At 47.3% G+C, this 14,913-nt stretch overlaps 1 protein-coding gene across 1 annotated transcript in view; it reads right to left on the bottom strand.

Moving 5' to 3' along the window:
• Positions 1-9,598, bottom strand: part of Pstpip2 (proline-serine-threonine phosphatase interacting protein 2) — an 85,125-nt gene extending 75,527 nt beyond the window's left edge. The window contains exon 1 of the mRNA XM_085833477.1: positions 9,353-9,598. Coding sequence (XP_085689603.1) covers positions 9,353-9,385 — 33 coding nt within the window. The 5' untranslated portion in view covers positions 9,386-9,598. The remainder of the gene's footprint in view (positions 1-9,352) is intronic.
• Positions 9,599-14,913: the final 5,315 nt, after the last annotated feature.

Raw genomic sequence — 14,913 nt, 5'->3', positions numbered from 1 at the left:
AAATGCCTTGTGGGTCTTAATGTTATTTATTATAGAAAGCTCCGGAAATGACACACCTGTCAAAACAAGAAATCGTTTTAAATAGTTATTAGGGGCTGGGGAGTGTAGCCCACTGCTCGTTATTAGGAGAAATAGACAGCAGAATATGAGATTAAGTTATGATATTTTAATTGAAACCCTGAACCATGGATGCACAGTGGCTATAATTACATGTGTGTGTCTTACTGAGAGGAACACACAGGGCTCCCGTGAGGACAGGTGACAGGGCTGGCGGCAAGAGTTCCTCATCTGACAAGTGGCCCGGAAGCTGCGGTGTGGATGATGGCAGGTGACATGTTCCAAGAGGCAGTGTTTTGCGGTGAGAGGCCACTGGAAAAATTGCCACAAAGAACAACATGACTGGTTTATGCCTTAGGAGCTCTCTGGGTGACTTGGGGTCTGGAAAAGAACAGAAGCCCAGGGCTGGCAGTCAGACAGCAGGCCTGGGGCCTGGCTGGAAACCGGGACCAAGGGCTCCTGGGGAAGGAAGGTCTCCACGGAAAGATGTGAGGAGAAAGGTTTTTGTGTGCTTCTTTTGGAACACAGTCTCACTGTGTAGCCCAAACTGGCCTGGAATTCAAGAGCCTCATGGCTCAATTTCCCAAGTTTTGGGATTATGGGTGTGTGTGCCACACCTGGCTTAGAAAGAATTTTTAAAAGTACTTCGTATAATGGAGCATTTTAAAAGGGAAAGGATGTGGTGGGCTCCAGACAATCATGAATAAGGAAAAAAATAACAACGAGAATGGCCAGGAAAATCGAGAACAAAGAGGAGATCACGGTGTACACTTAGCTTTCAATAAACAACCCTCTTACAGCCGGAGAACTCAGGCAGCGGGGGTGATTCATACTCTCTCTCTCTCTCTCTCTCTCTCTCTCTCTCTCTCTCTCTCTCATAACACGAAATGGTACAAAATGATAAAGAATGTACGTGAAGGAAAGAGTATGGATTTCTGGAACTTTAAGTAGCAGCATAGTTTCATAGGGAACTAAGAAGGTGAGAGAAGAGAGCCAAGGCCTCTGTTGTAGCCATAATCAATAGATAATGCTTTCAGTAGCTCCATCAAGGAGAGATCGCTCAGAGGCTAAGAGCACTCCCTGCTCCTCAGGAGAAACAGGGCTCTTTCTGTTCCCAGCGCTCATACTGCAGCTGACAACCATCTGTAACTCCTGAGGGTCTGGCCTGCTCTTTTGGCCTCCTCAGGCACTGCACGACGCACAGTACAGACAGACACACATACAAGCAAGACACCAGTATATATCAAATGGAAATGAGTTAAAAATCATTAGAAAGGTACAGTCTGAGCACAGCAGTGCACATCTACAGACCCAGCCACTCAGGGCGCTGAGGAAGGAGCGCCTCTTGTCTCTTTACTCCCAAGAGACTGAGACCAACCTGGACAACACAGCAAGATTCCACCTGAGGGAGGACAGGAAAGGAGAGGGAGGAGGGGAGGCTGGAGGAAGGTGGGAAGGGAGTAACTACCCAAAGAAAGAGCTAAGAGTTTAAGTATGGTGAGGAAAGACTATGGGCTTAGAGGCGGGATGTATGAGAGAAGCAGTTTCTACTTTATAAGGAAGTATTTAGATCTTTCAGAGCGTGCGCTGTGTCGCGGTGCTTGTTTGTAAAGTGTTCACTTGTATCAGGTGAAACCCTCTTCTCTCTGCCTTGTGTCAGGCGAAACCCTCTTCTCTCTGCCTTGTGTCAGGCGAAACCCTCTTCTCTCTGCCTTCTAGATTTGTCTTACGGGTTTCTTAAGTTTTATTTTTTGGTTTGGTTTGGTTTTTTGTTAAAGATTTGGTGTGTGTGTGTGTGTGTGTGTGTGTGTATGTGTGTGTATGTGTGTATGTGTGTGTATGTATGTGTATGTGTGTGTATGTACGTGTGTATGTGTGTGTATGTGTGTGTATGTGTGTGTATGTGTGTGTATGTGTGTGTGTATGTGTGTGTATGTGTGTGTATGTGTATATGTGTGTGTATGTGTGTATGTGTGTGTGTATGTATGTGTGTGTGTGTATGTGTGTGTATGTATGTGTGTATGTGTGTGTATGTGTGTGTATGTGTGTGTGCTCTATCTGCATGTGCACCTGCATGCCAGAAGAGGGCATTGGATCCCATTATAGATGGTTGTAAGCCACCATGTGGGTGCTGGGAACCTCTGGAAGAGCAGCCAGTGCTCTTAACTGAGCCATCTCTCCAGCCCTGGTTTGGTTTTCTTTTTTTACTCCTAAAAGATAGGTATCATACCATACTTACTAAATTTTTTTTAAGACTTATTTTATTGGTTACATGTAAGTAGCTGTCTTCAGACACCAGGAGAGGGAATCAGGTCTTCTTACAGATGGTTGTGAGCCACCATGTGGTTGCTGGGACTTGAACTCAGGACCTCCAGAAGAACAGTCAGTGCTCTTAACTGCTGAGCCATCTCTCCAGCCCTTACTAAATTTTTAAGGTAAAATAAGGAATTTGGGGGTTTTGGGGGGGTGGGGTTCGAGATAGGGTTTCTCTGTAGCCCTGGCTGTCCTGGAACTCACTTTGTAGACCAGGCTGGCCTCGAACTCAGAAATCCACCTGCCTCTGCCTCCCAAGTGCTGGGATTAAAGGCATATGCCACCACGCCTGGCTTTTTGCCTTTGTTTTTGTTTTTTTGTGGTTTTGTTTTTTGAAAATGAGGAATTTTTGACAAGCATTTTTAAAGATTATTTTTCTAGCTGCTCTGGGGGAAAAAAAAAAAAAAAAAAAAAAAAAAGAACCAGAGAGCAATCACTTGCCGATGACTCTCCTGGCCTTTGCCTTAAGCAAGGAAAACAAAACAGACACAGTTGTCTCTCTAGGCGCCAGACCCAAGAGAGAATATTTACAACTCAGAGCTGGAACTGGATGGGCAGCTCAATGGTTAAGGCCACTTGCTGCCCTGACAGTGGCTACAAGACCCCCATGGCACTCAAACCATCTGTAACTGCAGTCCCAGCCCTCTCAATGCCCTCTTCTGACCTCTGCCGGTACCAAGCATGCACACAGTACATATACACTCATGATATGCAGGCTGTCAAAACACGGTCAAAAGAATGATGCGTGATGGGCAATTCCTTGGGGAACTGTGGGAGAGGCTCCGGGGGAGGGGCAGATGACCTTTTACCTCTGGGGCATTTACTTCTCTGGACTGTTCTTGGATGTGATCTCATATCTCCTGTGACAAACATTTGCATTCATAAGACACATTTATTCTTGGTGGATGTCAGATCATAGCTGTAGACCCCAGTCTGGTCCGTGTACCCTTAATCTGGATATGGCCTTGCTTTTGTGCTTTCTCAGATATGATCTCTTGTACATCCATGCAATTGTGTTTCAATTGGTCTGTCCTGAGAACGTTCTGAGAGGGCTGGAGAGATGGGTCAGGGATTAAGAGCACTTTCTGTTCTTCTGAAGGTCCTGAGTTCAAATCCCAGCAACCTCATGGTGGCTCACAACCATCCATAATGAGATCTGATGCCCTCTTCTGGGGTGTCTGAAGACAGCTACAGTAAGCTTACATATAACAACTAAATAAAAACAAAAAACAAACAAAAAAACCCACACTATTCTGGGGAAGGACTGCTCTGTTAATATTTAGCATGTGCTTACTGACATTTATTTACGTGTTTTGCTGATCATGTTTTCCTGAACTCAAACAACCCTCTTGGGATCATTCTTGCTTTGTTGCACCCCTGTATATAAAGGCACACTGGTACTGAAGTAAGGTTGTCTACAGCATCAGACTGTAGTCTGTCCCATCCCCTTGGGTCCTCAGATCCTAGGTCTGGCAGCCAAGATGTGTACAGGCCAGCTAAAAACGTTAACACGGGCAAAAAATAAAAACTTAAAAAAAAATTAATTAGAGTTGGTGCCGAGGTATGCTCTGGTAATTCTAGAACTCAGGAACGCTAAGGCAGGATTGTAATTTGAGACCCTTGCTCAAAAATAACAACAAATTAGGGAAATATCATAAATGTTATGCAAAATACCACAGAGAGTCAGCAGTGGGTGGGATAGCTTTTTACCCTCCGCGTTTTAAAAAAAAAAAAAAGGGAAGGAAGGAAAGGAGAAAAGGGTGTATACACACAATTTTGAGAAAGCCAGACGCGGCATGAAGCAGAAGAACAGCTGTGGGCTAACAGCTGGATAATGAGTTAATTAGGAAGTTCCCAAAGCTTCCTCTGGACAATTTCCAGGTAGAGTGAGTGGCCCTGCGTCTGGCAAAGGTAGGGCGCTCACAGCAACTGGGAAACCTTGGGCCCAGGAAAGCCGTTCAGGCCCAGACTGGACCTCATGCTCAAATGAGGCTCCTGGAAATCCCCTGGGGTGGAAGGGCGTTGCTTCCACCTGACTCTCCTGGAACTGGTTTTATAGTCGCCTGTGCGCACCCACAGCTGAAAGGCACTTTTGTCTGAGTGCGCCCACAGCTCGTCTCTCAAGAAGAGCATCGTCTCTCAAGTATGCCGAAGACTCTCTCTCACTGAGGCTCAGCTCTTCCCTGAAAGCTCTGGAAATCACGGCCCTGATTACTGTCTCGTTCTGGTGAGAACCATCAAGATTAACCAAGTTAAATCACATAGCACTGCCTGGCCAACTGACCATGAGAAGGCACGAATATGGAAGAGTATGCACTGATAGTAAGGCAAACTTCATCAGAGCCCATCCTCTGCAGTTTCGTGGTGTTTCTTAGATCTCGTTCTGTGGCTCAAAACGAGTCAGAATTAATAATATAGCCTTGATGTGACCTGAAACTCAAAGCAGTCCTCCTGCCTCAGTCTCCTAACAGCCGAGATTATAGGCATGCACCACCATGGCTGACTTCCTATTTTAAAAACTATTTTGATTAGGGTGCTAGGGATACATATCAGCTTTTCAGAGTGCTCAGTTCCCAGCACTCACAACGATCCGTAATTCCAGTTGCAGAGGGTCCAACACCCTCTTTGCACCTCCCAGGGAACTGCATGCACAAACTGCTTATACATACATGCAGGGAGGACACTCATATGCATAAAATAAATCTTACAATATACTTCTGAGGGGCTGGAGAGAGGGCTCAGTGGTTAAGAGCACCAACTGCTCTTCCAGAGGCCCTGAGTTCAATACCCAGCAACCACATGGCTCACAACCCTCTGTAATGGGATCTGATACCCTCTTCTGGTGTGTCTGAGCTACAGTGTACTCATCTATATAAAATAAATAAAATCTTTTAATATATATATATATATATATATATATATATTATACTTTGAAATACTAGTCCCTTGGAAACTAGGTCTACCAAAAGTTTCTCTTATTTCGTTATTTATTTTGCATTCTACAACTTATTTTATTGGGGGGGGGCATGCAGGCATGCCACGGTACACATGTGGCAAACAGAGGACAACCATGGGATTCAGAGATCAAACACAGGTCATGAGGCTTGATGGCAGGTGCCTATACCCCCTGCCCTATCTCACCCGCTCAAAGGGTTCCTTTAAATAAATATTTTCATAGTACATTTTAATCAGATTCGTTCAGAGTGTGTCCGCGGCTACATTTTCAGAACCAGTGCTTCATTCAATCATAAACCTCTCAGCGTCAGGATGCTCCCCTCTGAAGCCTGTGATGGCTCTTGCCTGGCTGTCTCCATTGGACCCTGTTCCCCTCCTCCTTCCTAAATGCAGGCATTCATCCAGTACTACCGCTGCTGCTTCCTCCCCTCCCTCCACCCTCACCCCAGTTTTTCAAGACAGGATTTCTCCGTGTAGCCCTGGCTGTCCTGGAGCTCACTTCTGTAGACCAGGCTGTCCTGGATCTCAGAGATCTGCCTGCCTCTGCCTCCAGAGTGCTGGGATTAAAGGTATGCGCCACCACTCCCAGCAAGTGCTTCTTGTCTTTTTAACTATTTTTCCCCTTGGAGACAGGGCAAGCATGCCACAACACATAAGTAGAGGTCAGAGGTCACCTTGTGGGCATTGGTTCTGTTCGTCTATCACGTGGATCCGGGATATTGAGTTCACATCCTCCGGCTTCAGAGAAGATGCTTTTACCACTGAGCCACCCTACCCCGCCTCTCAGGGATTCCTCTTACACTTAACCTCTTTATCCTTCCTCCTGAGTTTACTGTCCTAACTTCCTTTGTCACCTGTGCCGATGATAGTAACAACAGCTAACAAGTATAAGGTACCGATCACCATATTCAACTCTGTAATTTAATCTTAGGGAAGAGAGTAACATTGTCTCATCCACAGAAAAACAGAAGTTTGAGGGCCTTAAGCACCCTGGACAAAGCCACCAAAGCAGTGAAGGCACGTTCACCTCAGCGGCCCCACTGACAGCAGATGACACTCTTGTGTTTCATGCTGTTCCATTCAGTCTACCCAGGACACCCTTTCCAATGGAACAGAGCCATCGCCACCAGCCGGGAGCTGTTGCCCAGCTGACATTAAAGTACTCAACGATATGCTTGCAATGGTGAAGATATCAGAATGCTTCCAAACTCTACTAGCTGACACCCTTTGCTTTCCCCTGAGGGGTGGGGGTAGGGGAACCCTCCTCTGGCAGGAAGTCCTCATACCCATCAACCTAGCCTGGAGCTTGGGGTGAGTCCTGGGGCGGAGGGGAGCTTTGTACTTAACAGGTCTCTGCAGGTGCAACACCTGACTAAATAGTGTTGACGGGTCACTTCTCCCTCCTCCTGCCTCCACTTGGCATTTCCTCCTGCTGACTTCCTATTTCAGGACACGCCCTCTCATTCTCCAGTTCCCCTTCTGAAGCCAGCTTGAGAGGCCCCTCTCCTTCCTTCTGCTGGTGACCCTCCGTTGACTTCCCTGGCCTGGGACTGGCTCTTATCTCTGTAGTTTCTCTATCTGTATCTTTTCCCACTCCATGGTCTCCACCTCAGAATAGGCTTCCCTGGTCCGGCTTCCATAAAACCTGCTAACTCTTCCCCATCCCCAGACCCCACCCGACTCCCAATACAGTCTTTGCTTTAGTTTTTGAGACAGAGCCCAACTATATATCCCAACCTGGCTTGAACTCTTAATCCTCCTGCCTCAGACTCTGCTGCCTCAGCCAGTCCTCTTCTATATTCTTAAGGTCAAGCACCTAAGGTCAAAATCTTCCCTTTCGATTCCCCTTCCTCAGGAGATGTTCGGATTCTAGGGAAGATTGCAACAGGGTTAACCCCAGTAGAAGCCAGGCCTACCAGAGCACTTCCCATACAGAAAGTATTTCCTACAAGTTTATTAAACCTGGGAAACCAGTGCCTGCTGATGCTTTCAACATTTTTTTTTTCTTCATCCAGTCACAATGTTCTCTTCCCTCCCTGTCACTGTCACAAGCCTCAACTCAGTGAAAAGACTTTCTGCTACTCCCTGAGAGCATGGCTACTTAAAGGTGAGCAGCCGTTCTTCTCCAACAGCTAGCTCCCTCTGCCCCTTTTCTCCCAGGTCCTGCATCTTCACTCCTGCCCCTGTCTTATCCACCTGGACCTAGGGATCCACAATCCGCGTGCCATAGCTGGTGCTAAGGACCCAGCTGGTGGGAAAATCGTGTCTGCCCTTCAGGACCTCCTGGTCCAGCTGAAGCAGAAAGGAGACTCCAGCAAACAGCCACAGGATGGCCCAACATGCCCTACTCCCACTGCAGGCACTGGGAAAGAGCAATTGGGATGTTCACTGGGGTGTGCTCGCTCCATGCCACCCTCTTGGAGACACTTGGGTGAGCCTTTAGTTCATGCAGAGCTCTGGCCCACGATTTGTCAGCTCCAGGGCTTTGAGAACATTGCTTCACTCCCTGCCAGTTTCCCCATCAGTAAAATATCATGGTGAGTCAGTTCCCTCCGAGGGCGACTGGGAGGCATGGTGGAGTAATGTGGGGAAGGCAGTTAAAGAACCAAATTATCTGCACAATAAACAATGCAGTCCTTCTCGTTATTTGAATCGAACAACTGCTGGAACTGTGAAGCTGGACAGGGCACTTGCAGTTTCCGGGATCTCAGGTAACTTTTGAAAAGTAGACCAAAAACTCAACACCAGCAGCAGCGGCTGCGGTGGCGGTGCTCCTAAGACCTTTACCACAGGACTCTCAACTCAGACTCCACTCTGCCCCCACTCTGCCAGAGGGTAGGTGGGACAGCTGGGGCTGCCGATGGTTCAGCCTCCCCAGTGCTGGGATTTCAGGTGTGAGTCACTAACACTTCTGGCTCTGGGGTTTTTAAGGAGAGTTGGAGGGAAGGAAAGAAAGCCTAGCCCCTATCGCTGAGTGCTGAGACTGGTGGAGACGGGTCCTGGGCTCTTAACTAAACTCAGGCTAAGATATCCAGAGCCGAAGGGCAACAACGTCAGTCTTTTCCTTGACACTTTTGATTGAGCCTGTTCCAGAACGGGCGCACCCCAGATGGTGCGCACATACTATCTATCACCTTAAGTCTCTGTACCTCCATCGTCAGCCCAAAAAATAATCACTTTACTATGAACTGCATAAAGGTCTGTCCTTTTTTTCCCACAGTGTAAAAAGTGTGAAGATTTCCCAGGTCTCCGAGGAGGACCAAGTGTAAGGTTGCTAACCCTTGCTGTAATGCCACCCCGGCCCTTCACCTTATGGTCAGTGACTCAGAAGGATCTCAAAACCTCAAGCGAATGGGAGGCGATAGGCTCTATCTGCCACTGGGGTCACGACAGGAGATTGGTATGGTGGGCAGCTCCGGAGTTAAACCGGGGAACAAGTAGAGTCCTAGAAAAAGGCTGAGCCCCTCTTTCGCTGTGGGTCAACTCTCAGGTGGACAGCTCCTTGCCCTGTCTTAAAGGAAGGTGTTACCTCCGAGTTCAGGCGGTCCTGAACTCGGTCCCTTGGTGGGTGGGTAGTCGTAGGGTAATGGGAATGTGTGCGAAAAGGATGTCTAAGTAAAAGGTGAGAGAAGATTTGCCATCTGGGACCCGCACCGCTATGACAGCACCAGTTCTCGGGTCTCTCTCGCGCACATGGCCTCCCTGGGGTTCTCTGTGGGCTGCGAGGGAAATCAGAAAGCGGGGCTGCCAGGCAGGGCGAAGCTCGGACCGAGAACCCCGGAGCGACTGCTCACAAGCCCCATCCCGTTTCTCCCAGGGCTTCCCGCGGGCTGGAACGCGCCTCCTTTTGGGCTTCGGTTTTCAAGCGTGAGAACGCCGGGTGACGTCAGGGCCCAGGTGTTCCCGGGAGCGCGCGCTCCGGGCGCAGCGCGATCCCGGGAGCGGACTCTCGGGACAGAGAGGGGCAGCCCCAGGGCTCGCTCGGGCGGGTGTGCGCTCCGGGACGCCCCGCGCCGCGCTGACTTACCCAGAAGTTCCCCTTGAACAGCGAGCCCGTCATGCCGGCGCTGGGTTGGGAGCGGAGGGCTGGGAGCGGAGGACGGAGGGCCGCTGAGGACGGCGGACAGCGGGAGGATAGCGGGAGGACGGCCGGATCGCCTGATCGGAGAGCTCAGACTGTCAGGGCCAAGGTCCAGCGCAACTTTGGAGTTCCACTGTCACCCCGGGAAGCCGCCCCGGGTCCTAAACCACGCCCGATTGCGCCGCCCCGCGCCCCGCCCGCCTGCCCGCCCGCCTGCCCGCTCCGCGCACCTGCAGAGGGCCACCCGCCCTGGCCCTAGGGCGCGGCCGGTCCAGCAGCTCTGCGGAGGGCGGTGGCCAGTCCAAACCCCAGCCTGCGGGACGTCTGAACGACTGACAGAACCGGTCCTTCTCCCTCCGGTTGCCCACTGGACTCTTCCCACCAAGCCCTCTCAACCTAGAAATTCAGACTGTGGATCAGTAGAAACCCTAAGAGATGCCTTCGCCTATGCTGTTATTGCTACAAGGAATGGAGTGCACGCACCGCCCGGGAGGGGACTGTGGGCTTTAGTCTAAAATGCCAATTCAAATGCGTTATCCATATTTCCTTTTAACTTTGCATATCTTAATCTGAACTCAGTTAAGGTTTCTTCACCACCTGTCTCACCTGGCAGTAGAAGCCAGGCTGCTTTCTGCTCCCTCTAGGCTTCAACTCTTTTCAGAGAGAAAACCGGAGACTCACACCTGTAATCCCAGTACTGAGGAAGCTGAGACTGAAGACTGAGTTCAAGCCCAGCCTGGGCTACAGTGTGAGGTCTTTCCTAATAAGCGGATAAACCAAATCGGACTCCAGGGCGCGTCAAACTCCTTCTTGTTTGGAAATAGACAAAGTACTTGTTCTATGTGCCCAGTGTCCAGCCGGAAACTCAAGAGAGCCGAAAGATTGCCTAGATTCACACTTACATAGGGATCGAGAGACCAAAGCTAGAAGCCTGTCCTTCCTAACAGGGCCAGTGTCTTTCGGGGTAAGAAGTGTTCATAGGGAAGAAAATGAAAGTTAAGTTGCCAAGACTGACATCGAGCTAGTTCTCCGTTATGCCAAAGCAAGCATTCTCCTCTGCTGCAGATTCTAGTTAGATCCCGGCACAGCACATGACAATCGTGGAATGACTAGAAGAGCTCACAAGATTTCTACTCAGAGCCGGGCGTGGTGGCGCACGCCTTTAATCCCAGCACTCGGGAGGCAGAGGCAGGCAGATTTCTGAGTTCGAGGCCAGCCTGGTCTACAGAGTGAGTTCCAGGACAGCCAGGGCTACACAGAGAAACCCTGTCTCGAAAAACAAAAAAAAAACAAAAAAAAAAAAAAAAAAAAAAAAGATTTCTACTCAGTAACTCCTACTCTCAAGCCCTACCAGTAGGGTCATCTGTAACGACAGGGATTCGCGAGAGCACCCAGCCCTGTTACTCTTGAAGGACATGCATGCATCCACCAACCCGGTTCTTCACTGAGGTTAGGGCCACTGGCTGATTTTCTAGAGGACTTGAGTTCAATTCCCAGCATGGCAGCTAACAGCAATCCCTAACTCCACATCCAAGGAAATCTGACACCCACTTAGTATGTTTTTCCTAACAAGGGCATGCAGGTGGTGCACAGACATACAAGCCTGCAAAACATCCATACACATAAAATATATATAATAATAAATAAATAAATAAATAAATAAAAAACAGTGAGGTTAGACTCAAGACAGAGAAGCCTGGCTACATCTGCAGATGTGGGTGGACTATGTGTGACACTGAGGGCTACAGGAAGCCAGAGCCCTGAAGACACGGTCTTTTCATTTTCTCGCCCCTTCCCTCCCCTTCCCTCCCTTTCCCTCCCCTCCCCTCCTCTCCTCTCTTCAATACTGGACATTTAATCCAGGTCCCCTGTCCCAGTGTTGTTTGTGGAAAGTTTTTGTTGCTTGCTTGCTTGCTTGCTTATATTCGAGACAGGACCTTACTAAGTTACCCATGACAGCCTTGAACTCACTCTGTAGCCCAGACAGATCTCGAATTAGCCACTCTCCTGCCTCAGTCTCCAAAGTTGCTGGAATTATGGGCATGTGCCACCATAGTCATGAGGAAGTCTGTGACAAATATCTTAATGTATTTTTACATTATTTGTGTATTTTATGTATATGAGTACACTGTAGCTGTCTTCAGACAGACACACCAGAAGAGGCCATCGGATCATATTACAGATGTTTGTGGGCCACCATGTGGTTGCTAAGAATTGAACTCAGGACCTCTGGAAGAACAGTCAGTGCTCTTAACCGCTGAGCCATCTCTCAGATAAATACAGATAAAATCATTATCTGTATTTAAATTTTTTTTCTAGTTTTTTTTTTTGTTTTGTTTTTTGTTTTTTTTTCAAGACAGAATCTCACTATGTAACTCTGGCTGTCCTGGAACTCACTATGCAGACCAAGCTGACCTCAAACCCACAGAGATCTGCCTGCCTCTGCCTCTCAAGTGCTGAGATTGAAGGAGTGCACCACCATTCCTGGCTTATGTTTTAATTGTATATTATAATTGTAATGTGTATATTACTTTTAAATCAGTCTCAACAAGGCCCTCATGCTACAGTGCACTAGGTTTTCTGACACAGGACTCTAAGGTCTCTGACTTTTAGCTCTCTTCCACCCCCTGGTGGCGCAATTAAAAAATTGAACGTGTTTTTTAAGACTGCCAGAAAATGATTCAATGTGGTTTTTGTTACAGTTGTTTATTACATCTGTTGTCTATTTACTTATTTCTCTGCCATGTGTGTGTTTGGTAACGGTGAGGACTCATGTATGCCACTTCATATGTTGGCCGACAGAGGACAACTGGTGTCTCTGTCTTTGCCAACTCATGTCTTCATGTTTGGCCAAAAAGTACTTTACCCACAGTTAGCCTGTGGGAATGTTCTGTGGATCTTAAAAAATGCTGATTTTGGGGATGGAGAGATGGCTCAGCGGATGAGAGCACTGACTGCTGCTCTTCTAAAGGTCCTGAGTTTAAATCCCAGCAACCACGTGGTGGCTCACAACCATCCATAACGAGATCTGACTCCCTCTTCTGGAGTGTCTGAAGACAGCTACAGTGTACTTACATATAATAAATAAATCTACAAAAAAAAAAAAGTTAAGTGTGTGCTGTATCTATGGGTCTATGAGAAACTTGGTATATTTTGGCCAACAAAGTTAAATGCCACTACAGAAGTTATGCCACAATGAAACCAGAACCAGACCACACATCATAGCTACTATGAATATTTTGGCACAATCTCTTTCAATAATAGGCATTTCATGACTAAGTTCAAACTGCATACAAAATTTCAAGTTTTTCTTTTTTAACTTAACACTATTTCACAAAGACTTCTGAAGTTACAAAGTACATTCTTTTTCCTAACAAAAAAAAATTTGATACCATACGATGTTGCTTCCTACATGTGAAAACTGAAAATCCCTTTAAAGGGACACTTGGCTGTGTCATCAAATACAAAGTGTGCCTGCCTTTTCACTGTACAGACACATGTTAAAGGACCACGGATTCTAAACACACTCTCGCATACACAAAGTGGAAGAGGTATATGTTGCGGGAAATATATAGAGCTAGCCTCTGCGCCAGGTGATCTCACTTGCTCCGTTTCTCAGCCGCCAACTCACCAGCCCTGCAAGGCCACAAGGCTCCCACCAGGCCATCTCTCAGACGAGTCCCTGAGGTCCTCTTGCTTTCAGGCCCCACGCACCCCTAGTTAGCCATCTCAACACCTAATTACCAGGTAGAATCAATACTCTTAATGCTTAATTAGCCAATCAGATTTATGTATCAATAATAACATGATTTACAAGATGCCAATACAATAATCTCAGAGCCAAATGATAATGATAAAGCTTTAACCCAATTATTCTAACCTTCTGATAACACCATGTCGGCCTCCATTCTGGTTCTCTCTCCTCCTGAGACCTCTCTCTCTGTCTCCACAACTCCTCTGTCTGCCTCTCTTCCGTCCAATCGCCAGGCTCCCGCTGCCCTAATGTGACTGGACAGGGGAAATCCTGCAATATGTCACCCTTTCTGTTTAATTAAAGAAAGACTTTCTCTCAAAATATAAATTGAACACAACTATTACCATTTTGTAAGTTATATGGTATAAGATAAACCTAACACCCAGCCCAACATTTTTGCCAATAAAATTGAACACTGTCCTCTATCCTAACTTAAATCTGAATGGAAAAAAAAAAAAAAAAAAACAGGGAAAAAAAGAAAAAAAATTGTTGTGGTAAATCTCCAACCCAGATAAGCCCAGACAATGAAAACACAACTCAATTAATATGAATACATGCTATGCACCTAGAATGGCCAGACCTACCACTCCGCTACCATCTTCCCCATATGAGAGACCCCTAAAACTTGCAGCTTCTCCAGGCCACGTGCTTCTGCTCCACTTTCCTTTCTCCTCCTCCTTCACTCCCCTCCTCCTCCTCTGTCATCCTCTCTCTCTCTCTCTCTCTCTCTCTCTCTCCTTTTCTCCCTAAACCTTCAGCTCCACCTTCCCCTCTTTCTCCACCTGTACTGGCTATTTTTGTGTCAACTTGACACAGCTGGAGTTATCACAGAGAAAGGAGCTTCAGTTGAGGAAATGCCTCCATGAGATCCAACTGTAAGGCATTTTCTCAATTAGTGATCAAGGAGGAAAGGCCCCTTGTGGGTGGGACCATCCCTGGGCTGGTAGTCTTGGGTTCTATAAGAGAGTAGGCTGAGCAAGCCAGGAGAGGCAAGCCAGTAAAGAACATCCCTCCATGGCCTCTGTATCAGCTCTTGCTCCCTGACCTGTCTGAGTTCCAGTCCTGACTTCCTTTGGTGATGAACAGCAGCATGGAAGTGTAAGCCGAATAAACCCTTTCCTCCCCAACTTGCTTCTTGGTTATGATGTTTGTGCAGGAATAGAAACCCTGACTAAGACACCACCCAATCACCAGCTCTAGCATTTATTTTATAAATTAAGGTGGGAAGCAGGTTGACAGGAAATCACCTGAGTGCTGACTCACTCCTTGTTCACAACCCCTCACAGGAGAACGGAATTAACACCAAATATAATTAGCCGCAGGGCTATCAGCAACATGTATACAGTTGCTTATAGTAGAGTAGCTATTTGGGGGAAATTTTAAAATGTATCTATCTGTGGGGAAATAGTTCAATATATTGTAGTATATCCATACAGAGAAATCCTGTGTATGAAAGAGAAAAAAATGATGAGTCACCAAATATACTTCTATATGGGAGAAAAGGAAGACACAAAACAGGTCACTCTTTCTGCAGGGAGGTCAAAGAGTAAAGCTACATTTTGAGTGGCCTTCCACACTCTCCGGGGTCAAGTGGCGCAGAAGGAAGACAGACCTGCTGTTCACTGTGTGCCACTTTGCAGCTTTGAATTTCTACCTTCTGAGTTCACTGAAAACCAAAATCTTCCTTTCAAATCTCGTCAGTAACGTTCAAATTCTTGTACAATTTCCAGCCACGTGAGTACCCAGGATCTCT

Source organism: Mus caroli, unplaced genomic scaffold (genome assembly GCF_978045245.1).
Source record: "Mus caroli unplaced genomic scaffold, Mus_caroli_1 scaffold_19, whole genome shotgun sequence".
Classification (NCBI taxonomy): Eukaryota; Metazoa; Chordata; class Mammalia; order Rodentia; family Muridae; genus Mus; species Mus caroli.
The sequence above is the reverse complement of the archived record's forward strand: the minus strand, read 5'-3'. Positions and strand labels throughout refer to the sequence as shown.